Below are 25,786 nucleotides of genomic sequence, written 5' to 3'. Positions count from 1 at the left end.
TCCATTTGAATCATTATGCTTGGTATATATTAGATATGTGGGCAGAGCACTCTGCTTTCAGTCAGCTGAAACAACTGCATTCACTTCAATTTAATACTACTTTGAGAAGGAATCGGGTAAGAACAGTAATTCAGGCACACTGAAGACTGAAAACTATTACAACCACATTGTGAAGAACATTTTAATGTGGTGAAAAGGTTTCCAAGGCAAAAAATAAAAAATATTAGGAGTGACTTAGATAAGCTACTGGAAGGGAAAAAAAAACATGCTAGAGGTTACAAATGCCAGCAAGGTAAAGAGACAGACATTGATTCTATTGCTTTCTTCCAACCACGGCATGTTGCTGCTATGGGATACCTACAAGATAACATCTATCAGTTGCTCCATGATGTACCGTAAGATCCGATTGACTGATTTCAATCTTGCACAATCCAGTGTAAACTGGATGTTACAACCATTAAGATTGATGAGTTAAAAGTAATGAATACAGAATAAGAATTTTGTTCTCTAACTCACCAAATCATGTGAAGGGCGGGAAAAGGAATCTCTGTTGCAATTCATTAGAAGTTGATTCAGTTGAGAACTGTCACAATTCATAAAATACCACTTTTCAGGTGACAGCTTTAAGACAGGCAGCCTTAAGTGGCAGGACTTCAGTGAAGCCTACAGCCCAGTGCCAACTTACAACATGCTTCTGATGTGGCCCTCGGTCTCTTAAATCTAACCCCTTACTTCTCACATTGGCAGAAGACCCGTTCAAAGCAATGAGACTTTGCAAATGAGTAAATGATCTCTTTCAAAATGGGCTGAGTAGGCTTTTTCAAACCATGTACATTGCTCTGCAGCTGGCAGGGTAGGGGAGGTTTATTTGTCCAAGAACCTTTTTGTTTATGTTTAATTGCTGGAATCAAACAAAAGCAGAACATCTATTTAATTGATTCTGGGAGTTAAGAACTAACCCTTGAAACTGCAAGGAGGAATCTGCCATCAGGTTTTGTGGCCTAGCTTGGAGTCCTGATCCAAAGAGTAAACAAAGCTAATGAACCTTCTAATTAAACATTCATTGATAGAGCTCAGATGAAAGAAGTGGCTGGCTGTTTCCTCTGGCTCTTGTAATCAAGAGACAGAACAAACTCAAACTGAGCAAATTAATGTTACTGTGCGCAGCAGAACAAAATTGGTGTAAGCGATAATAAAATCATAAAAGCTGCTCAGGCACTTACTATATATGGCACAAACAAAGCAAATAACTGTTCAAAAGAAGTAAGTTAAATACTTATTAGCATTTCTTCTGTGTCTTCCAGATACTGCATTTCAGTCCTTGCAGACAAAATTCTGCGTGGGCTTTGAAAATCCATGTTAGTGTTGTCTCATATTAAAAGGGCTGTTTGGAATATAGGAAGCAGACTTCCTAAAATGCAAGATTCATTCCAATTCATAAAAGAAAAATGCAGCAGGATTAAGAGAATCAAAGTAGAACAGAGCATTTTCATTTGCACATTTCAATTCAACTCACTCAGAAATTCTGATATCATTTTAGACATATACATAAATTCCTAACTTGAGGACAGGGGAAAGTAAATGGGACCCACTGCTCCTGCTTGTGACTTTCAAATATTCCCCGGATAGGTAGAATATTAGTGACATCCAACAGCAGTTCTCAAGTGTGTTCAGCATAGGGTCAGAACTTAAAACCAGCCCAGACAGATGTAGAAATTCTAGCACACATGAGAATAAATCCCAAAGAAATTTCTTCAGGGTTTCCCCCGCTCCTAGAAGTCTTAAAGAAAGAAGTAGCTATAAGCACAGAAGGCATTGTAGGGCAACTCCAAAATCCTTAACCAGACTTTTCTCAGATGTAGTTCCCAGGGGCTCTGATGAGAATTCTCTTTTTCAGTTTTTGCAACTCACCTCTCTGTGGTAAGATCAATAAAAGGACCTATAGGGACAGCTCAGCCGTAGGCATGCTCTACTGCATTCCCGTAGCACTAAATACTGGCACAAAGTGTTGACTGCTACAATGGACCTGTTCCAGCTCTCCCCTTTCTCCTTCAGAACTGCTCTGATCAATCTTATCAATAAAAATCAATCAATCCATAAAACATGTTGCCACTGAATGCCGATATGTTACTTTTTAAATCTGCAGTAAATTTATAAACCATTACAGAACACTGGGAAAGGAAATGCCTTAATCATACTTTACTGTGCATAGTATCTCTCAGGTGCCTGTTTTTCTGAGTATAGGTACCATGCATAGCTCAGCTCCTACGATCTCATTTTATATACTGTATAAAAAAATATGATGCCGTGCAACACATCAGAGCTACATAACATTTGCAACAGTGGGAGTGCCTGATTCCCCACTCTCTCAAAGCTGTGCCTTTATGGAGTAGAAACAATAACAAAAGAAAAAAAAGTCTGAACGATGCTTTTGCTTTTCTGACTTAAGTCAGCTCAATTTTATGCTCCTGAAATAAGACCAGGAGCAGACAGTGCAGACTTCATTCTGCCATCCACCTCAACCCCAAACGTACTTGTTACACTTTCTGCTGAGGAAACCATTCTATGTTGAAAAAAAAAAAGGGGGGGGGGAACCCCACTAGACTTCAATGCCCAAGTGTTTTGCAGCATAGGGGAATTTTCACTGACTCTGGTTGTATTCATGTAACTTCTTGGTGCTCAGTGAGGGCCTAGACCTAAACTCTTCCTTGAGGAAATGCCATTCCTAGACTAAGTACATGCTAATTACATAGTAGGCAGCAGAGGAAAACGTACAAACAGGAATGTATTTTCATGGAGTTGCTTGCTTTGCTTATGCAGCAGTAGTATGTGACTGCACACCTACCATTTTATCATGTCACTACTATTATTTCTGTATCATTCATCATGATAATCCATATTATTTAGGTCAGCCAGCCTAGGGGAGGTTTTCAAGGGATGAACCTGAACTTGGGGTTCTTCTAACCTGAAGTTTGCATTAGATGAAATCACGACACTTACAATTAACTAAAACAGCAAGAGAGCAGCTTTAGCTTCAGGACATGGAAAGGGACATAATGCTAAGCTGCTGGGTGACTCAGCTCATCTCTAGTGACTGCCTGCCTGCTTTTTTCGATGCAGTCTTAAACAAAAATGAGACAAATGGCACAGACCATTTCATTCTAGTTGGAAGCCAGTCTTTATCCCGTTCCTCTGTTCATTACTACTTCAATGATTTTTCTAACAATAACATATCAAGGGGAGAGATTATACTCTGCATTATGGCAAAAAGCAACAAAAGGGAGACAAAGAGAATGGGGAAATCAGAGTCAGCACTACCTTGTACCTGGAAATACAAGTTTCCGAAGCAGGATGCCTTCAGTAGTAGCTTTCTTTTCGTTATAGTAGCAAAGCTTCATCCTTACCTCTGAGTCACACTGAAACTCAACACTGCAGGGCTGTCTGCAGACATACTTTCCCATCTTATGGCACACACTGCTGGCAGAGAGGAAGGGGTTTTCTGCTCATTTTCCCTCTCTAAAAAAATATGAGAAAGAATATTAACAGCCTACAATTACAAAGCTTATTTTCCTGGGATATGAAGTGCAGCTATTTTTAGAAGCTGAGGTATATTCATTTATTAATACACAGTATAATAAACGATATGATTAATAATTAAATCTTACGCTCAAATTGAATGTAGGGGAGATTAGCATAAATCCATTGGCATGAAACAAGGTATTCCAGTTTGCATTACTTGAGTATCCCAGACCAATTTGTGTTTAGAAGCTCACTGAACCTCTGGCCAAGCCCGCTGTGCATCCTTCCATCTGCGATAATGTCTATATTGCTCATTTCTTCCCGGGGTGCTCTGCAAACCACACAAGCTACCTCTTTGGGGGCAAAAGACAAAACCAATCTCTGTTAAAGCTAAAATGTATTAGCACACAAAACTAAACCTGTGCTGCTATACTTTGCATATTCAGTGCCTGAATAATGGATAGCTGTTCTAACATGCATGAATGCAATTGCTATGGAAATTTAAATCACAAATTTTGAATAAAATTTTGAGCAGAAGCCTCACTTGCAGTGCTTATAAATCAAGAGCGATTCCATTGATCTTCAGGGCGATGCTTTAGATTTGCAAAGTAACATCTCTCATCAGCTCTACTGTGATATAGTGACGCATAAGCCTTTACTAGCTCTTAGTACAGTTCATTCCATCCAGCATGAGCTCAGAAGAAAAAAACAGACTGCAGCTTTGTACCCCCGATGAGCCATTGCCCCTCACAGCTTAATACCCCTCATATTCAAGTACCCTGAAACATACGGAAATGACACCACACAACAGGTAACGTTCTGTTTGAGATCACTAGAAGATAGTAGGAAACATGATAAAGTCAACCCCACTCTACCTTCCGTAGATGACTGGTATTAAGCAAACACCTTTGTGCCAGAACTACTTAAGTACCATTGCAATTAGTGACAGGCATACAGATTAATTTATGCATGTTACTAAGTCATTCCCCTTTCTTTAGGGAGCAACAAACATTTTTGTGGTATCTCTCTCTTAATAAACGTCCCCCAACCCGTGCCTACATTTATTCCTTCCTCTAGAAAACTTTGAAGAGTTTGGTTTGTAATTTATTTGCCCTTCTTACTCTGAGAGACAAATTATCGTTGCCTTTTTGAGCATCCAGTGAAGTCTGTGCTCAATACATTCCCCGCTTGCTTCTGATAAATCTCTACTATGTAAATACCGCTAATAATCTGGGTGAGACATAGCTGCGACGCTGCTGTCCAGCTTTAGTCTCTGGATTAGCCAGATTAGGCAAGGATAAACATTCAGTCTCCATAGTCCAAGTCTCAGACAGGCTTGCCTCTGGAGAGTTTCAAGGAACGGAGGAAGCAAAGCTAGGTAACTAGATATTAATGTATTCTGCTAGGACTGCAAAGCACACGCCATATTTGTTTCTGCATTCATGTCATTACCGGGTTGTTAGGAACCACTTGCAACAAAGGACACGGCCAGGGCAGCGAGAACTCGAAGAGCACACACACCTTGCGAAAACCGCCAGTCGAAGGAGAAAAACACGCTCTTTACGTAGGTGGTCTGAGGGTTTTGAGGTGCAGCGAGGGCTGCGTGCACCCCAGCCTCGCTGAGGCGCCGGGCCTCCCTGAGACCCCCGCCACGACCTCCCCAGGGCTTCTGCCAGGGTGCCTTGTGGGGAAGCGGGGGATGAGGAGACAGGGGTGTTACGCACTGGCAGGTTGGGGGGGGGGGGGCACCAGCTAGGCCTGAGGCGAGGTGGGCCGCAAGTAGGCCCGAAGGGGGGGCCCGAGAGAAGCCCCCGGCGAGCCCGAAGCGGGCGTGAGGCGAGGGCGATGCCCAGGCGCTTCCGACGGGGCCACGCCAGCACAAGCTGACAGGGAGCACCCACCCGCCTCGCCACAGCCCGCCCTGAGGCGCGGAGCTACGCGACGGACGGCGCGGACCGGACCGTACCTCAGCGCGGCGCGGGCCGTACCTCAGCGCGGCGCCGCCCCGCCCCGCCCGGCGGCTGCGCCCGCCCGCCCTCCCCGCCGATAAATAGGGGCGGTCGGGCGGCGCCGGTGCGCAGAGCAGCCGCCGGCAGCCTCTCCCCCTTCCATCCAGCCTTCCCGCAGCCATGAGCTCGTACGGCTACGACCCGTTCTTCCCCTCCTACAAGCGGCGGTACGCCGAGAGCCCGCGGCTCCACGTCTCGGCGATGCGCAGCGGCGGCGGCTACAGCTCGGCGCGCTCGGCGTACTCCAGCCTGTCGGCGCCCGTCTCCTCGGTGTCGGTGCGGCGCAGTTACGCCGCGTCCAGCGCCTCGGGCTCCCTCCTGCACTCGGTGGACAGCCTCGACCTGAGCCAGGTGGCGGCCATCAGCAACGACCTCAAGTCCATCCGCAGCCAGGAGCGGGCGCAGCTGCAGGACCTCAACGACCGCTTCGCCTGCTTCATCGAGCGGGTGCACGAGCTGGAGCAGCAGAACAAGGTGCTGGAGGCCGAGCTGCTGGTGCTGCGGCAGAAGCACGCCGAGCCCTCCCGCTTCCGCGCCCTCTACGAGCAGGAGATCCGCGAGCTGCGCCTGGCGGCCGAGGAGGCGACGAGCGAGAAGCAGGCGCTGCAGGGCGAGCGGGAGAGCCTGGAGGAGACGCTGCGCGGGCTGCAGGCGCGCTACGAGGAGGAGGTGCTGAGCCGGGAGGACGCGGAGGCGCGGCTGCTGGAGGTGCGGAAGGGCGCGGACGAGGCGGCGCTGGCGCGGGCGGAGCTGGAGAAGCGGGTGGACAGCCTGCTGGACGAGCTGGCCTTCCTCAAGAAGGTGCATGAGGAGGAGCTGGCGGAGCTGCAGGCGCAGATCCAGTACGCGCACCTCTCCGTGGAGATGGACGTGTCGGCCAAGCCCGACCTCTCGGCCGCCCTGCGCGACATCCGCGCCCAGTACGAGAAGCTGGCGGCCCGCAACATGCAGAACGCCGAGGAGTGGTTCCGCAGCCGCTTCACCGTCCTCAGCGAGAGCGCCGCCAAGAACACCGACGCCGTCCGCGCCGCCAAGGACGAGGTCTCCGAGAGCCGCCGCCTGCTCAAGGCCAAGACGCTGGAGATCGAGGCCACCCGCGGCATGAACGAGGCGCTGGAGAAGCAGCTGCAGGAGCTGGAAGAGAAGCAGAGCGCCGACATCTCCGCCCTGCAGGTGAGGGGGGGGGGGGCATTGCTTCGGGCTGACGGCGCTGCGGCGCGCCGGGCATCGTTCGGCTGCGTGCCCGCAGATCCTGAGCTGTGTCGCTCTGGAAAAAGGCATATCCTTAAGCTAAAACTGGAAAAAGCACGTAGGGGCTTGAAACAAAACGAGTTTCGTGCCTGCTTTAGTCCTCGGGTGGCAGAAAACCGGGCTCGTAAGGTTGAATAGGGATGGAAGAGCAGGGTTGTGGGTACAGGGGTGTTTGGTCCTCGCATAGCAGAAAACGGGGCTCTTAAATAGGGATGGAAGAGCAGGGTGTGGGTACGGCGGCGTTTAGTCCTCACGCAGCAGAAAACAGGGCTCTTGACCCTAAATAAGGATGGAATAACAGGGTGCGGGTACAGGGGTGTTTGGTCCTCGCATAGCAAAAACTGAGCTCTTAAATAAGGATGGAATAACAGGGTGTGGGTACAGGGGTGTTTAGTCCTCACACAGCAGAAAACAGGGCTCTTGACATTAAATAAGGATGGAATAACAGGCTCTGAGTACAGGGGTGTTTAGTCCTCACATAGCAGAAAACGGGGCTCTTGACCTTAAATAAGGATGGAATAACAGGGAGCGGGTATAGGGGTGGGAAAACCCTGCCAGGGAAGGTGGGGTTTGGTAAACGGTGCCCTTCTGGCTGAGGGTGGAGTTGGAGACGTTCGCTTTCTGTCTGCGAGAGCAAGATTAAGTTAATAGGATTGGAGAAATTCCTTGCAAGATGTTACTGCTAGACATGCAGGAATTAAGAATTTTACCCTGTCGATATTGTTACTTCCAACAGGATACAATCAACAAATTGGAGAACGAGCTGAGAACCACGAAGAGTGAAATGGCTCGGTATTTGAAGGAATATCAAGATCTGCTCAATGTGAAAATGGCCCTGGACATCGAAATCGCAGCGTATAGGTAGGATGGGGGGAAGGTTTTAGTAAGGGATCAGGTTCCCGTTCTCTCTTCAAGAGAATTCATTCTATCTATCATTCCTTCAGCAGAAATTTTCATAGATAAGTGTCAGTTTAATCAGGTCTTCTCCATTGTCTTGCTATTGGAAGAAGCAGTGCTTTTGAGGTAAAATACTTGCTTAAAGCAAAATCTTCAGTGGAGCAAACCTAAGCGAGTATAATGGTGTGTATGTATATGCATACAGAACTCTTAGCTCAGCAATATATGGTCTCAGTTCTCCATCTTTATAGATAAAAATACCTGTTCTGTACATACAGTGAAGAGATTTTGTGTCAGTGGAACTTCTTAACACAGATGGCTGTGTTTTCAAAATTGGAAGCCTCTTACATGCTTTTAAGAACGGGCTTTGTTTCCACCTCGCAGAAGCAATCTCCTGCAAAGCAAATATTTTACAGCAGAATTGCTTTTAAATAGCTGTTTAATGTTTGTCCCAGATACTGTTAGAAATGGCAAATGCCGAAACAGAATTTCTATGAATGCCACAAGGGGGAATACTGAGAAAGTGACTATAAACCCTGTCTAATAGCTGAACATAACATCAAACTGTTAGATCTGCATCATTCTCTGCAGCCCTACAGGTTACCAATATACAATTCTAACCTCACCTGCTATAGGAACCTAATCCTAGAGAATTTTTCCCCATTATTTCTTCTAACAAGGAAAAGTATTAATTCACCAGTAATGCACACATCTGAAACAATTTTTTCCAAGAAGATAGGGTAGCATTGCCACATAGTTATTCATTATAGGCTAGTTATTGCACTCCTAAGTATGCAGTTTCTAGGGCTTGTGTTGCTCAAAGCATCATAGTATCTTGGCCCTTAGCTGAATCTGCTGAATACTGCTGCAGCACAACTAAGTCATTTCTGCTTGTTTTTTGTCTGCTAGGAAACTGCTGGAAGGTGAAGAGACCCGACTCAGTTTCACTAGTGTTGGAAGCATCACCAGTGGCTACACCCAGACTGCCCCGACTTTTGGCAGGTCTGCCTACAGTGGTCTCCAGTCCAGCTCCTACCTGATGACAACCCGTTCCTTCCCCACATACTACTCCAGTCATGTTCAGGAAGAGCAGATTGAAATAGAGGAAACAATTGAGGCTGCTAAAGTGGCAGAAGCCAAGGCAGCACCTGCAGAAGAAGGTGAGGAGGAAGAGAAAGAGGAAGGTGAGGAAGAAGCAGGAGGTGAAGAGGCTGAACAAGAGGAGGAAGGTACTTATAGTTACTTTCAAATCCCTCTCTTTCATGCTTCACCCTGCTCATATGGGATAAAACCCAGAAATCCTGATGACTAAGTCTAATGATTAGACCTCTCTCCTTGTCTGCTTATGTGAGCAGAGGATCATGGGATTAAGCACACAGCATTTAAGCAGGAAAGCCTGAACATTGAATGGAAGATAAGGTAAACATTCAATATCAGGTGAATTGTAGGACTGATTATATTCCCTTGGAAATCACTGGATGGGTTTTTTTCCATTCAAGTTTCCAAAACCAAGAATGATAATACTTCAACAGTATGTAATATTATATTCATGCAGCAGCAAACAGTACTTGGCTATTACAGACATCCTCAAAAAGAAGGGACGAGGACATCCTGGGCTAAATATGAATTTCCAGAGAGTAGCCTGTGATAATAGGAACATCAGCTGATGTCTGTGGATGTAACTGTTGGGTTCAGTGGATAGCAATATCTATTGCCTGAGGTCTAGGTAGTTTTCTTGTTCAAGCAAAGCATATGCCACTTCCTTGCTGCACCATAATTTATTTGTCAGACTCTCATATTAAAGAAAATGAGAAGGAATATGATCCAGGGTTGCTTTTCCCCAACTTCAGTTGCATAGCTCTGGAGGATTTAACCTAAACATACCTGAAATGCATTGGTTGCCGTTGAGGTATTCTAGGAGTTTATTAGTGTAAAGATTAATTGAAATGAAATGATAGCTAAAGAGCCAATTGGAGAGCAATGGCAAGATTCCATTTTGAACTCAAGCCTTTGGATAAGGCTTAAAGCAATGAGTCCAGAGTCAATATTTTTCAAGGCCATGATTTTGAAAAGACCTATAAAGTGTTTCACTCCCTCTGGAATCTAGGATAAGTTGGTTGTGTAGTTTTGTTATTCTGCCTTGCAAGCCCCAGATAAATGTCCCTGCTTTCATGCAACATCAGTTGCCAGCCCCATCATGTTTAGCTGGCTGCCATCCCAATGTGTTGGGTTGAAGGGTGCAGGTGTGCTGGCTCCCCTTAAATTGGGATTAGGAACAGTACATAGATGTGAAATACTTCTTTTTGTCTTTCAAAGGTGCTAAAGAAGAATCTGAAGAAGCCAAAGAGGGTGAGGAAGAGGAAGGAGAAGGAGAAGGGGAAGAAACAGCAGCTGAAGAAGGGGAGGAGTCTCAGGAAGCTGCTGAGGAAACTGGTGAGGAGGAGAAGGAAGAGAAAGAAGCAGCAGGAAAGGAAGAGAGTGAAGTGAAGAAGAAGGCTTGATTTTTAGGCAGTCTACCTTTCTCATCAGGTCAACAGAGTAAAAGATAATTGACTGAGCTAAAATTGCAGTCTCACATATTTAATTCAGTGACCACTGAGGTTTAAAGTTAATGATCTATGATGTTTCTCTCTGTGCAGAGTATCAGTATGCTTGCAGAGCACCCACTGGCTTGCTCCCTGAATGCCGCATGGTCTACACGTATGAATTCAGGGGTTATGTCTTTCTTGGGTGATTCAGAACCTTAAAATTTAAAATGGGGGAAAAAAAAAATAAGTCATGGGAATGAAAGTTATCTTTAACTTGCATTTAAAATAATTATGGAAACCTTGGGTGGGTAAAATAACGGAGGCTTCAATAAGTATGTGCAATAAAGCTAGTCAATAAAGTTACAGAAATGCTTACACTGATTCCGTGTACGTGTCATGTGTCACTAATGCACTTAAAAGGTTGATAAGTGGTGTATCGCATTCATCTTTCAAGCCTGTGTAACCAGGATATGGGATACTGGTTTCTGTCTCTAGCTGATATGCTTGGGGGACTAGTAGGTGGGCAAAATTTCTTGATGGGGCTGTAAAATTTCACATGGAAAGCTTGCAATGGTAAAAATACACTGGTGTCCAAATGCACTGTTAGCTTTGCGGTGGGTCTCACTGGGCTGTCGTATGCATGCAAGCACAAGCTCCTTTTTGCCTTTTTGGAAGAAGAAGAAATTTTAACAAACCAATACAGAAGCCAAGTGCAGGCGTGGCTGTTAGACATTGAACAACTTCCTACCAATGTTTGACAGATCAGTGATGAAAGAATGACGGGATGTAGCTGAGACTTGGAGCAATGTCTGTATATTTAAAAAAAAAAAAAGCTGTAGTGAGTTGTTAAGAAGGAAGGACAATGTAGGGTGAATTCTCTCTGCTACTTGAATGAGCTGCCTTTCCAGGGTGCTGTCTTAAAGTCAGTCCAGTATGGACTGAAGAGGCTCTTCTGAGAATTTGTCAGGGCCTTTTAAAATTTTGAGTGTGAGCTAAAGAAAGGTCTGATCTGTGATTGGGCATGAAATAGGAACAGCTGAAAGAGCAGCAAAGCCTGGCAATTCTGAAAGCAATGTTAATGTCCTGTGGTCTGAGCCTACTTATTTTCAATTAGCTGAAGTTGGTGCATAAAGTTAAACCTTGTGCTAAGGGCAAGTACTAGACAAGTGCTGCACATTAAACCATTTTAAATAAGCCCATGGAAACCCATCTTAAAACAGGCATTATGTGGCTGCACTAAAACTTTTCACAGTCTCATGTAGCTAGATGGATTTTTGCATAGGATTTGAGGGTAACTTTAAATTTTGTCCACTGACTTCATGGTATCGGTTGATTTGCATTGATTCTCCTTGATGGCTCTGTTCAGAGAGAAAGGAAGTGTCCTTTTGTACAAATTTTAGGTGTGTTCCAAAAGCACCTGCCTTTTCAGTGTTGGAAGAGTTATAAAGATGATGATGGATGAGGTAAGCACTTAAAACAATTCTTTCCTTCTGTGTTCCCAGGAAAAACAGCAGGAGAAAGAAAAAGCAGCTTTGGTAAAAACATTCAGGAAACAGAGCTTGTATGCATATGTAATAATTCTAGTATCATTTCCAAATGCTTAACTTCCCTCACCCCCACCCCCTGCCACTTTCTTGAGGTTTTTGGTGCTTTTGAGAACCAAAAGACAAGTAATTTTCCCTTTCTTCAATATCTCTTAAGTCTTACTTTTCACATTTCCCTTCTGCTTTTAATGGAGATTTTTCTACAGATGTTTATGCAGACTTATTCTTACAGAGCAGATTTTATCTTCTATCTCCAGGAAAACGGTGCTGAGCCATGGGGGGTACTTGCAGTACCATGGGCCAGAGACTCAACTATGCTGTTTGCTCAGTGCTTTTAAAAGCTATCGATGGGGTTGCAGGACAGCTGCTCCTTTTGGTATGTGACACCCTTAGTTCAAACAGCAGAATACTGAGTCTGGGAGATGGCAGTTGGAAATTCACCTAAGTAAGTGTCCTATCAGAAAACTCTTAGTGTGGCACCTCAGTTGGGAGAGAGGTTCTGCTCGTACGGAGCAAAAACCACGTTACACACCAGATCAGAACTCATCACAGCCGTTAAAGCCAAGCCACTGTTAAACAGTTTGGTGTATATTAAAACCACTGCCCCATCCTGCCTTTTTGCAAGCGCTCTGAGCTCCTTTTAACTTTTCAATACCTGATTTTGCTTCCTCTTTCATGTCTCTTTTTGCAGATAAACTCCTCCTTCATTCAGTCCTTTGTAACCCTTTCTCTTCTGGGAAGCAATACAGCTTGCAGCTCTCCAGGGTGTTGCAACCAGGCTACTAGGGATGCTCTCAAACCAGCACACTTAGAGATACAACAGCAAACACATTCCTCCTTGGAGTGTATCTCCATCCGATCCCCACTCCTTATGTTATTTTTAATGTATTGCAGCTAAAGGAGAGATTTCACGACTCCACGGGAAACGTGTGAGTCACAGCCATGGCAATGAGCTGCGGAGAGTGACAAGCTGCAGTGACCGTCCAGCCTGGTTTGTCACCCCCAGTCCTGCCTTGCTGCTAAGGTAAACTGGTGGGAGGGAGGATGGAAGCGTGCGTTTGTGTGCTGTAATGCTCTCAGGGTTGTGGGGATCCTACTGCCAACACTCGTTTTACCTTTGGAAATCCAGAAGCTCCCTTTGACGCAATGCAGTAAAAGCAGGCAGAGGGAGGCACGATAGAAACTTTAACCCAAGTTGCAGCTGCAAGTTAGTAAAGCCATGAGTCTGTCCCTGAATTTTCTCCTGCTATTTGGGCAGACAGTGTCTGGATCAGGCCGAGATCTCATCACAGGGAAGACAAATACAAGGAGGTCCTGAATGCTTTTCTTCAGATACACACACACTCCCACTCAGCAAGAGGAAAACTTGTACAGGAATAATATCCAGATTCTAGGAATTTACCTTCTAGTAACTAAATAATTGACAATTCATCATCTGCTGCCTTCCTAGATTACTTAAGGGTAGTTTAATCCTGAACAGAGAAAGAAGAAAGCCCGCATGCAAATGGAAAAAGCACAGACCCTGATGCCTGGAGAAAATTCTAGTGCCTGACGCAGCTCCCTGGCAAATGCAACCTATTTGTGTTTTGTAACACTTCCCAGTTTGTTTCCACCTGGAATTTAGTTCTGGGATGCTGAAAATCTCTTAATCATAGCATCTCCACATCCCGGTATGGTAAAAAGATCCTGGTTTAGAGCCCTCCAGCTCCTGAAGACATGGGGGTCTTGGTAGCCCACCTTAAATAAGATGCATAAATCTTCACAGGAACTTCCTTTAATTATTGTTTTTCCCTTCATGGAGTCTTTCGTATTGATTAATGAACTTCTGTGTCTGAAAGTAATTAATCCCTTCACTGGTTATGCACAGTCTGAAGAAGTAATTGGTGCAGAACAGGCAAATAACATACTATTTATGCATCTCTGCCCCGGAATTATGCTATCTTTTGAAACTGTTTGATTGCAGATGTCAGTAGACAAAACCTCTTGGCAACATTAAATGTTAATCAGTTCTTATAGTTTTATAAATATTTAGAAATGTATTAACCAGTTGCTTATTTCTCTTAGGATTTGATGGAAACATTTGCAGTGGGAAATAGGCTGAACTCAAAATCTATTTTGTGTGTTAAAGCAGAGAAAAAAAAAAAGCAGTTGTGGGTAATAACTAAGGGCTGCAGTATGTTTTTGATGGAAAAGCAGGGGGAAATGAGGATATTTTGAAATACAGCGTATCAGTGGGTAGCCCAGGAGTTTACCTCCCACGCAGGCGATGCAGTGAATTCCCAAAACCATTCAGGAAAGTCAATGTAACCTGGACAGAATTGTTGATACAGCCCCTTTGCATAAGGAACCGCAATCCTGGTTGGACTGCCGATGTGCAAGCAGAATTAAAACAACACAAATAATAATCTCTAGGTCCTTGTAGCTGTATCTTACTGGAACTGAAAAGAAAGCATAACATGAAAAATAGCAAGCCAGTTTGGGATCCCACCTGCACCTGCGTAAGCCCAAGTTAACAGTGTTCTTGAGTCTCCCACTGACATTGAAATTTAATTCACTGTACAAGGTGACCCTTCTTCATCTCGATGCTGAAGATGCCTGACTTTCTCTGCTGAGGGGTGGTAGCCCGCTGGCTTTGCAGTTTGTGGCATTTTAGCAGATTCTAGAACTCGTTTGGAACATGTAAACAGAAAGTTTTATGTTAAATATTAGTCTCTGCTTTAGTTTTTGGGTTTAGTAGTGGTGTTCTCTTGAGAATTTTGATTAGACCCAAGGAAAAAATCATTTCAACACTCACAAACCAGTGGGCATTTCTGCATTTTACCATCACTTGGTGCAAACACTTACTGACAATAGATGAGTGTGCCTGGGATACTTAACTTCTTATTCATAAAGGTACAGTTATTTTTATGTCACCTACACATGTAACTTTCACAAATAAGCTCACTACAGAGAAGCTGCCATTTAATTCGCTAACTCTGCTTTAATTAAACGTCACTCAAGCAGCAAGCTGTTGAGCACAGATTTCCATTATTGATATCAGCAGGAGAAACATTCATTACTTTGCTACACAAAGACGCTCAGATTTATTTGAAAGGCTTATCTGCTGTGGACTTTTTACAATTTCTTTGGTGAAGAACATGCAGAACCCTTTCAAGTAAAAACTACTTGATCTTCAATTATTGATAGGGTAAAGAATTGGAAGGCATATGCAAATCATAGATCTTGATCAGACCCCTAATTAGTCAACAGATTTCAGTCCATGTACTGAACCCAGGCTTAAAAATTATTTGCATTTCTTTGCTAGTTATGGGAGGTAAGGCTGTAGCAGTGCTCTTCATTTTCCTTTTGAAATGTGATGGAAATAAACACAATATTAATCCCATAATAAGACGTATTAGTTACCCAAACTGGAGTCAGGGCCCTCCTCTTTTTCCCTTTGTTTCATTTATCTCCATTTATTTTCCACATAGTGGGATTTTAGAGGGCCCTTTAATTGGCTTTCTTCTTAATAAAGCCAACCTGGAAGTGGCAGTAGACATAGGCCAACGCTCAGAAGGCCTTTCTATTGGAAATTAAAAAATGCTTTAATTTGGTTTTGTCTCTCAGTCATACCAGGTATAATCCGAGCCCTACCCAGCCTCAGTTCAGACTCTGGAAGGGTCTCATTTCTACAGCTATTTTCAAATGGACAAATATGTAAAAAATGAGTTAGGAGTATTTTTGATACATGATACCAGTATAACCTCCGAGACAGTTTCCTTTTTCCAGGCATTTATTTGCTCTCAATTTTGCAATTTTGTGTTTAGAGGCAGATTGCACCTGTTGATCATTTGAGGCAGACACTTGATAAGGATGTTCCCATATAATTAAGGCAGGAGGGGAAAAAAAATAACCAGAAGCTATCCCATTTTGATGAACACATGGTGTCTTGGTTGAGCTTATTTAATGGGTCTTTGCACACTTAAGTGACAAACTGGTGTCAGAAGATAGCCTGTCTGTGAAGCGGTCAGGGTAACTTCACAGGAAGATCAAGGAACGATCTAGAAATTGCCACATCTTTAAGGCTCTCCTTACGCATTGAGGCTAGCGCGCAGGGAAGAAAATTATACTTGCAGCAGTTTAACACTTTTACTATGAGCAGGATTGCTCCAGTAAGTGATGTTAGCAGCACATGGCTTACAGACCTCCCCCTTGCTAGCAAAAGCAATTGCAGCCCCTCTAAGCACTTAAAGGCCAGGCAACAGAATTCAACAGATTCCTCTTTACTCTGGAAAGCACGGGCTATGGCTCTTAAGCATTTGCTTAAACCAGCTCAAGTATTTGTGTTATGTTACAGGAAATTGGTTCATCATACCCAATTCAAACTTGCTTTCTAAATGAGGACACTAAGGAAAAACTCAAGCAACTTTTCAACCCATGCAACCGCATTCCTGTTCAGGACAAAGTATCGAACTTCAGGGACGGATTGGAGTTGGAAAAAAAAAAGTCACCAGACAAGTCACATTTTCAGTATTGACCTTTATTGAGCAAGAACTGCTGTGACTGTTTTACATCAAACAACAAAAGGTTGCATACTGTGCATGTCAACTAGGTTCTCCCAGGAGCAAAAAGTCCACCCTAATTGCACCAGTGAGGTAAACATAATTATTTATAAGTAGCTTTTTTTAAGGCTAGGAGAGTTCTGGTTCTCATGAATATTCTATTACTGTTTTCTGTTTGTTTTTGGCTCAGTTGGTTCTTTGCATAATACATCTTAAGTCGTTCCTCAGATATGTCCCTCCAACAGCTCAGGAAATTCAAAAGCTTCCTTTGCACATTTCATCTCATGCACTATTATTAGTATTATTTTTTTTTTTAGATCCCCAAGCTCTGTGGAGGGAGTACATCTTGAGCCTGCATGCATTCCCCCCCCCTCCCCTATATTGCACAAAAAAGTAAAATACTGTGTGTCTGGAGCCTCCATGAGAGAACCCGTTCTGCTTTGAAGCCGTCACTCACATGCATTTTGCAGCTGTCATATGGCTTAACCTTTTGCACCAACCCAAGCTCTTTAATTTTTTAAATTTAGCTATGATTTATTTTATTCGGTCTCTTTAATCTCTTTTACTATGGCATGTGAAGTAACTTTCTCCACTTTCTTGGTGGACACTAATTTCTCCTCAAAGCTTTCTTCATGTTCCTCTACCTTCTGAGTGACCGTCACTGACTTTGTGATATATGTGGTTGTACTGTCCCCACCTTCACCAGTGATTTTCTCTGCTTTTTTGGTTACTACAATTTTCTCACCCTTATCATCAATTGGGCTCACATCTAGGCCATTGGTGACAACTCCCTTGTCTTCCTCCTCAACCTCCTTCTCTTTGGATTCCTCCGCTTCCTTTTTCTCCTCCACCTCACCATTCACTGCAATGTCTTCTTTCCTGGACTCCTTCTCTACCTCTGCACTAATTTTTGTTACCTTTGTGACAGTGATGGTCTCCTCCACCACAGCCTTTTCATCTTTGACCGGTGAGGCTGGCTTCTCCGGAGAACGGGGCTTCTCTGGAGTGGCCGGCTTTTCCGGAGAACGGGGCTTCTCTGGAGTGGCCGGCTTTTCTGGGCTCGCCGGCTTTTCCGGGCTCGCCGGCTTTTCCGGAGAGCGGGGCTTCTCCGGGCTCACCGGCTTCTCCGGGGTCACCGCTTTCTCTGGGGTTGCAGGCTTCTCTGGTGTCGCAGGCTTCTCCGGGGTCGCTGCCTTGTCTGGAGAGGTTACCTTTGGTGTGGCGGGCTTCTCCGGAGATGCTGCTTTCTCTTCCTCCTTGGCTGGTTTCTCAGCACCTTTCTCCACCTTCGGTTCTTTTCCTGGTTCTGCGGCCTTTTCTTTCTGGACAGCCTTGGCTGGCTCCGTTACAGGGGATTTAGGGGGGGATTTAGGGGGTGACTTGGAGGGAGGGCTTTTGACCTTCTCTACCTTTGCTGCGACCTCTTCAGCTTTGCCCTTGGCCTCAGCTTCTTCCCCCTCTTCCTCAGCCTCCTCCCCTTCTTCCTTTTCCTCTATTTCTTCTTTTTCAGAACCACCTTCTTCCGCTGCATCAGATTTTGCAGCTTCTTCCTCCTCAGCTTCCTCTTCCTCCTTCTCTTCTTCCTCAGGTGCGGCTGCTTGTTCTGCAGCAGCCTTCTCGGAAACAATTTCTTCCTCTACAGCTGCTTCTTCTGCTTTTTCTTCCTCCTGTTCTTCTTGCTGGGCCTTGACTGCCATTTCTTCTGCAATAGCTGCGAGGGCATCTTCCATTTCAGACTTTTCATCCTCTACCTTTGTCTCTTCAATGATTTCTTCTACAAACTTGTGCTGGACCTTCAGCTTTGGTGGTTCAATTTTTGTTTTCTGAATTTTAGTGGATGCTATTGTGACAGATGGTTGTCTGTGCGTGAATATGGGTCCAGTAATGCTTCCAGAGAAGGCACTGAATCTTGTCTCTTCGCCCTCCAGTAGCTTCCTAAGGGAATCAGGAGGAGAAAAAAACCCAAATGAGCATGGAAACCCAACATAAGGGACAGCTATTAGAATATTTCCCTGTCAGCAGGATGAAACCAGTTTGTATGTGGAATATGCTAGAGCCGATCAGCATAATCCATCGCTCACAGCCCCAGTTCAGCTTTCCTTGAATCAGCTCTTTTGCAAAATTCATATTCAGCAAACAGCTTTTAGCTTGGTTTGCATGTGGCAAGTGTAACACCTTCAGCTGATCAGTTGAAATTTATCCTTAATCTCAAAAAACTTTATTATGGCATAAGTCAGCACAGCGTATGGCAAAATAATTAACTGGATAAGATGTATTATGACTCAGGCGAACTGAGACTTTGACACAGCCAACAGACCCAAATCAAATATTGTGGCTGAGACATTCAAAGCCAATTAGAGCATATGTCCTAGTTCAATAGTTTGGGCATCCACCTTTCTTGTGTGGCTATGAAAACTGAAGAGACTTTTGTTCAGCTAACTTTGGCAGCAAACAGCTACAGACCCTAGGGTTTCTGTGTGTTTGAACAGCCTCAGGAGTATAAGCAGATCTGGAGATGGGGGTGGGGGTTGTGGGGGGGTGTTTTTATTTTTCTTACATTCAAATGCATGTTTTTCATCTAAGCCTGTGACCCAGAAAAATCAGCAGTTCTCCGATGAGAGTTCTGAAGTGATGCAGAGGAGACTAAAAAAACCTGCCAGGTGATGGCAATAGCAAGCAATGTTCCTGCTCCAGATCAGAGCGGATGCCTTTAAAGGAAAGTTGAGCAAGAAAAGCAAGAGTGATTGTGACAAGCACATTAGCACTCCTTGCTTGAAACCATGATCAAGCAAGTGCACTGTCTCTCTCCAGCGATAAAAGGAAATTCAAGTGACAAGCACCGCCTGGTTGGCGTACGCAAAGTAAACAGGAATTAAAAATAAGCTTGTCTTTTGCTGCGTCTTCTGCAAACAAGGGCAGAATGCGGCACCAGGGTGCCACCGCACTGAGTCATGCTATCCTGTGCCCACTGGGCTCGCTAGGAGCTTTGCCACTGGTTACCAGAGAGCTGGTGACTAATGAACTTTGATTTCTTACTGCAGACGCTCCTTGGGTCTGCGTAGATTTTGAAGCGGTTGTAGTAACTTAGCCAAGCTCTAATTTTACTTGGATTCACCGCATGCAGATATTTCTTATCTGTGGTAAAGCTTCCCAAGCCAGCAGCATCTGCAGTGCTATTAATATTCCAGACACATCCGCAGTGATCCTACTGTACCTGTATGCAGCAATTTCAATATCCAGGGCCATCTTGACATTGAGGAGGTCCTGGTATTCCCTCAAGTGACGAGCCATTTCCCACTTTGTTCCTCTAAGCTCGTTCTCCAGCTGATGAATCGTGTCCTGCAACAGAGACGCAGAAAACCTCTGTGACACAGACACATGCTTCACGCGGAGCCAGCACAGAAAAAAAGTTCTCAACGGGGACTTTCGGAAACTCTTTCTGCCACCCCGGGAGGCAGTGCCAGGGTCAGAGCAGGACCCACCCAGCTCCCACCGCCCTCCCCAACACCTCCTGGCCCTTGGGGGTCCCAGCGCAGCTGGCGGTCCCTCCGGCTCCCCCGGCACGCATCCCTCACCGCCGAGACGGTAGCCGGCCACCACCACCATCCCGTCCCCTGACCCCCGACCCCCCCCCCCCCCCCCCCCCCCGGCCCGGACGGGGCTCGGCGCAGCCCAGGTGGCCTCCCCGCTACCTGGTAGGTGGTGAGGTCGTTGTTGTGGCGTTCCTCGATGTCGCTGAGCTGCCGCTCCAGCGACTCCTTGGTGCCGCGCACCGACTCCAGCTCGATGCTCTTGGACTGCAGCTGCCGGCGGTACTCGGCGATCTCCTCCTTGGCGGAGCGGATGGCCTCCTTGTTCTGCTCGGCCGCCTCCGTCAGCTTGGCGTAGCGGCACTTGAACCACTCCTCGGCCTGGTGCATGTTGTGGTCGGACTGGCACTCCAGCTGGGCGCGGATCTCCTTCAGCGCCGTGGTGAGGTCGGTCTTCAGGTAGTCCTTCCTCTCCACCGTGGCGTGGGAGGCCTGGAGCTGCGCCAGCAGCTCGGCCACCTCCTCCTCGTGGTTGCCCCGCAGGAAGGCCACCTCGTCCTGCAGCGACTGCACCTTCTTGTCCAGCTCCGCCCGCATCAGCGAGGCCTCCTCCATCTCCTTGCGCAGGGCGCGGATGGTGGCCTCCGTCTCGTCGCGCAGCCGCGCCTCGTCCTCGAAGCGCTCCCGCAGGCGCTGGATGTCCTCCTCGATGTGCTCCGAATCCAGCTGGATCTGAGCCTTCTCGTGGCTCACCTGCTCCAGGGCACCCCGCAGCTCCCGCAGCTCCTGCTCGTAGGCATCGCTCAGCTGCGCTCGCCCGGCGTGTTTCTGCCGCAGAGCCGCCAGCTCCGCCTCGATCTCCTTGTTCTGCTGCTCCAGGTAATGCACCTTCTCGATGTAGCCGGCGAAGCGGTCGTTCAGCCCCTGCAGCTGCTCCTTCTCGTTGGAGCGGCTCAGCTTCAGCTCGGCCGCGCCGTTCAGCAGCGAGGACTGGCTGACGTCCAGGCTCTCGCCCGAGCTCAGCACCGTGGAGCCGTAGGCGGCCCGCGGCCCCCCCACGTTGGAGCGTTTGTAGGAGGACGACACGGTGCTGCCGGAGCCCCGCGACCACGATTGCGAGCGGAACCCGCTGGACGGGGAAGCGCTGGCTCGGCTGTAGGTGGCCCGGGTCTCGGTCACCCGGCGGTACGAGGGGTTGCCCAGGGGCTCCATCGTGTAGCTCATGGCTGGGTACTCGGGGGGGTAAAGGGGATGGGGAGGGGGGGAAGAAAATAAAAGTGGGGGGGTTGGAGAGCGGGCGGCAACGCGGCGCTGCTCCGGCCGCCGCCGCCCTTTATATAGCCCGGCCGGGCGGGAGGCGGCGGGGCGGCCCCGCACACGTGGGCGGGGGGCGGCCGCCCACCCCCCCCGGCCCTGCCCCGGCTCCGCCTCCCCCCCCCCAAGCCCGCCCCGCCTCCCCGTCCTCGCCTTCCCCTCTCCTGCCCCGGCTCCCCCTCCCCTTCCCTGCCCTCCTCCCCGCTCCCCCTCCCCGGCCCCCCAGCCCCTGATGCCCCCCCCCAATGCCCCCTCCCCGTTCCCCCTTTCCCCCCGCTTCCCCCGCTCCCTCCCCCCTTCCCCTTTCTCCCTTCCCACCGCTCCTCCCTCCCCATCTCCCATCCCCTTCCCCCTTGCCCCCGCTCCCCCCCGCTCCTTTCTTTCTCTCCCCCCCCGCTCCCCCTTTCCCCTGCTCCTTCCCTCTCGCCCCTGCTCCCTTCTCCCCCTCCCCGGCCATCACCCTCTCTCTTTTCTTTTTTCCTTTCTTTTATTTGCTTCATCTCTATTTTCTTTCTTTTCTCTCTTTCTTTTCTTTATTTTATGTCTTTGCTCTCTTTGCTTTCTGTGCTTTTTCTCTTTTTTTCCCCTCTTTTCTCCCTCTCCCCCCCCGCCCCTCCCGCAGCGGCCATGCCGGAGAGGAGCGCGGTGCCGGCACCGGGCCGCTGCCGGGGACGGGGCGGGGGGGGGCGGGCGGCGGAGCAGCGCTCGGCGGAGCCGGCAGGGTAGGGCCCGGGGCCGGGGGCCGGGGTCTGGGGGCCGGGGTCCGGGGTCCGGGGTCTGGGGTCTGGGGTCCGGGGTCCGGGGTCCGGTGCCGGCCGCTGCAGCACCACGGACAGCTCCCGCGGGGAGCGGGGCGCGCCCCGGGCCGCCCTGCAGCCGGGGTGGGGGGGTGAGCGGGGGTCCCAAGATGTATCCCACCCCCGGTATCCCCCCCCTCTTTCCCCGGTATCCCTCCCCCAGACCACCTTCCCCGGGAGGGGTCTGACATTTGAAGGTCAATAGCGGGCAGAGCGGGGAGGCTGGGTGGGTTCCCGGGGCTGCTTTGCGGCAAGGAGAGCTCCCTGCAAAGGCTTTGGGGTGGGGGACAGGAGCGGGCAGGGGGGGCTGCAGGAGGAGGCTGGATGCAGCCTTTGCAGGGCTGGAGCAGCCGGGCAGTAAACAAGAGTTTGGCAGACCCCCCCCGGCATCCAAAATCCTTGATCTTGATCCTTCTTTCCCTCTCTTTCTTCCTCTCTTTTCCTCCCACCTCCTCATTTTAATCTAATGCTTGGTGCATCGCTTCGAAATAAATTCTCCTTCTTTGAAACCTTGTTGAGAATTATGTTTACGTGGTACAGTATACTTTGTATGGGTTGCGTTGCAGTGACTAGCTACCACCCAGACTTCGAACTCCTCTTGGATGGATTACAGCTACATGGGCAATTGATTAGTAAGCTGCAAAGAGAAATTAAAAAAAAACCCCTGCTGGTGCTAGAAAAAAGCCCTGCTACAGCTCCCATTGCAAAGCGGAGGAACGCTGAGGGGGGAGATTTTAACTCCTCGTTCAGAAAGGTGCTGAAAAGGGTCTGCCTGTGTTCAGCAGTCTGTGAATTTTTAAGCAGGTAATCTCGTTAACAGGCAAAAACCATCTCAGAAATTGCCTGCTTGCCTTTAACCTGGGACATACACAGCTCCTGGGTTTGATGCTGCCGTGCCTTCACTGTGGAGAGTTAGCGAAGTCTGAGGGACAGGGTTAAACTTTGCAAACCACATGGAGCATCGTACCTCTGCTGCTGGCTCATTAATATGATGCTGTCATAGGACTGCAGCACTGCAGTCAGTGGAGAAGTCAGAATTACCCGAGGTATCTGCTGAATTGTATTTGCAAACATAGGCATTTAGATCTACTGTTTAACCTCTCTGGAGTTTTATATGATGAACATGGAGAAAAGGTTTCATTATAATTGAAGCAATCACAGATTCTAAACCTGTTCTGTTAATTTTGCTGAAAGTTTTCTCCAAAGACAAAAAGCATCCCTTTGGATTTAATTGGAAGTCAAAACAAAATTACTGTCTATTATGGCATTGCATTGTGTTTCCTTTTAGGGAAGAAGATACCTTATGATCTGGTTTATTTATTACTGCTTTTTTCCCTCTTAAGTAGAGACTGGGAGGGGGGAACAGATCATGTTTTTATACCTATGGAAAACTTACTGTAAAAGAAAACATATGGTTAACAGAGGTGCTTGGGAGTTTTTATTATCCTTTTAATCTTCTGAAAACAAGTGAACGGTGTTGAACAGCAAGTAAGGAGGGACATATTGAACTTTGTGATAGAACTCCCTTTCACTAAATACCTTGATGCATGGATTGTTTTAAATCTATCTACCCAGTATGCAAAATAAATTGCTGCTTTATAACCAAGCAGTGATAGCATTTGACTTATTCCTTTAATACTGAAATTCAAGCAATGCCAACTTTTATAGAATACAATAATTTTCATAATACATATTGATTACCTTAAAAATCAGGATATGTAGATGAGAAGTTTGCATCCACAGAGGCATTTACAAGCACATACAGAAATCCTTTGGAAATAAAATATGTTGTTTTAATTTAAAACACATTCTTGCAATGTTCGTTTCTGAGCTATAATCAGATGCAGGTGGACAGTAGTTCTGCTACGTTACCCTGAAGGTGATCTGAAGGTTAGAATGAGTCAGGGAAATCAGTCTAAAATGTTGCCTTATTTCTGATGAGCAACTAATACCTTTTTCTATCAATATCCAGTTTGGAGATTTTGAAATGCAGACTAAGATTTCTGCTTATAGAGAACTTTTTGCCTCAAAGTTTAACTAACAAGCATTGCTACTGTGGAGCAAACAGCAACCTGATGTCTCAGGCTTTGAAGCAGAAGAAGGGAAGGAACAGGCACTCCCACAGAAGCGAAAAGCAGCAGCATTGATTTTAATCTTGATTATACAGTATTGACAAACCTGCATTTAAGAAATACTATGGGAGGATGAGACAGAGTTCTGCAGCTTCCTTAAAAAAAAAAAAAAGGAAAGAAAATACAGAAGGTCGAGTTGCACAACAGCCTGACTGCTTCCAGATAAAAGAGTTTAAAATATATCTGATGATAATGAATTAACTTGAAAATCTTCAAAAAATTATTGAATTGGATGAGTAGAAGAAAAGGGGATTTTGAGTGGGTTTTTCATGTTATAGAGAGACAGGAGAATGAAGACAACTGGACAGATAATACAATACAGTTGGTTGGAACTATAAAAAAATATTTATCAGCTTGAAGGGGGTTTCTCTTGGTAAGTGGCTGCCTGTTTTTAATATAAGCCTGATCTAAACTTAAGCTTAAGCAACTTAAACCTGAATAGGTCTTAGTGGTATCCATGCAAGGAGGGCAAACAGTAACATCAGAAGGAATTTTGTCCGAGTGAAAAAAGAGTAGGGGAATCAGAATTTGGTCCACTTTTTATGTCCCACACCACAGAGTAAAGTAAATAGGTGTGACTCTCCGAGCCAAGGAAGTTGTACCCATTTTTGTCAGCTGAGGACCTTGACATCCTAGAACCTTATTTGGTCACCACAAACTTATCATAAATAATGGCCCAGATAATCAGCTGGCGTCAACTGGTCTCATTCCAGCAGAGTCAAGAGAGCAAGGACGGACATTTCAGTCCAGCTGAGGATATGTCCTAACAATATTTATACAGCGACAGCTATGGAAGAAAACACTTAGATTTATGCACTAAGGGCCTAGTCCTGTACGGTGCTGGATGCTTCTTGAAAAAGGCTTTAGGACCTTAATGCCTAAGGAAGCCGAGAAGTGATCGGCACGCACAGAAGGAGCGCACAGTATGCTGCAGGATTGGGCCATCGCACGAATGAGCAGGGCTGGTGTCCAGCTTCATGGGAAGCTGAACTTTTAAAAGCATTTACTTTTTTTTTCCTTTTTTTGTAATTTGTTCAGGATCTTGAGATGTGAAGTATCAGATTCTGTGGGAGGGGTTAATAATAGGTTATCATGATCATTCACAAATTATCTTCAGCATCGTTTGGGGACACTTGGTACGATGAAGGGAAGGGGACGCAGCGGAGGGAGGGGACAGAGCCGTGGTCTCAGACTTGCTGGGAGCGGTGGCGAGGCTGAGCAGCCCGACTAATACAGCTACGCCAGGCTTTTTGATAGCATGCCACGGCATAAAATACAGAGGTCCTACTGGGCAGTGCTGGTGCTTTGAAAAAAATTTATGTTCATTTTCTTAGTGTTCTAAACCGGACTTTCTCAAGACAGAACTGTAACACAGTAACATTTTCCTAACATGTCCCACTTTTCATCATTCCCATTCAGCCAGTGGTCGTATTTCAGGACCTTAAATCAAACATTTCCAGACACTGGCATTATTTTCTTCATGCAGAATTGCTTTGTGTTGCACTGGAAGATAATATATTTCTGAAAACGTGGTCCTAAAGCAGCATTTGCATGCAATTCACCAGTGAATGAAAATTTCTTGCAAATTCCTATGGAGCATCACTGAGCTCATCGCTGCTTTCGCTTTCTTGGATTTATTTGCTGCAAGAGCAGTTAAACGTACAGACCTAAGTTTCCTTCGATGTCCATACCAAGAACGATTTCACAGCTACAAGTATACTTCA

At 46.5% G+C, this 25,786-nt stretch overlaps 2 protein-coding genes across 2 annotated transcripts; one reads left to right on the top strand and one right to left on the bottom strand.

Moving 5' to 3' along the window:
* The first annotated feature begins 5,648 nt into the window (after window positions 1–5,648).
* On the top strand, window positions 5,649–10,536 carry NEFL (neurofilament light chain). Its single transcript, XM_075042118.1, has 4 exons — window positions 5,649–6,701; window positions 7,516–7,640; window positions 8,586–8,905; window positions 9,993–10,536. Exons 1-4 carry the CDS (start codon window positions 5,649–5,651, stop codon window positions 10,175–10,177), a joined length of 1,683 nt encoding a protein of 560 aa, XP_074898219.1. The 3' UTR covers window positions 10,178–10,536.
* Window positions 10,537–16,361: 5,825 nt separating this feature from the next.
* NEFM (neurofilament medium chain) lies at window positions 16,362–21,043 on the bottom strand. Its single transcript, XM_075042117.1, has 3 exons — window positions 19,982–21,043; window positions 19,504–19,628; window positions 16,362–18,224 (listed from the first exon to the last, which is right to left on the bottom strand). The coding sequence occupies exons 1-3, from the start codon at window positions 21,041–21,043 to the stop codon at window positions 16,829–16,831; spliced, it is 2,583 nt and encodes an 860-aa protein (XP_074898218.1). The 3' UTR covers window positions 16,362–16,828.
* Window positions 21,044–25,786: the final 4,743 nt, after the last annotated feature.

The sequence above is a fragment of the Buteo buteo genome, chromosome 12 (genome assembly GCF_964188355.1).
Source record: "Buteo buteo chromosome 12, bButBut1.hap1.1, whole genome shotgun sequence".
Taxonomy (NCBI): Eukaryota; Metazoa; Chordata; class Aves; order Accipitriformes; family Accipitridae; genus Buteo; species Buteo buteo.
The sequence above is the reverse complement of the archived record's forward strand: the minus strand, read 5'-3'. Positions and strand labels throughout refer to the sequence as shown.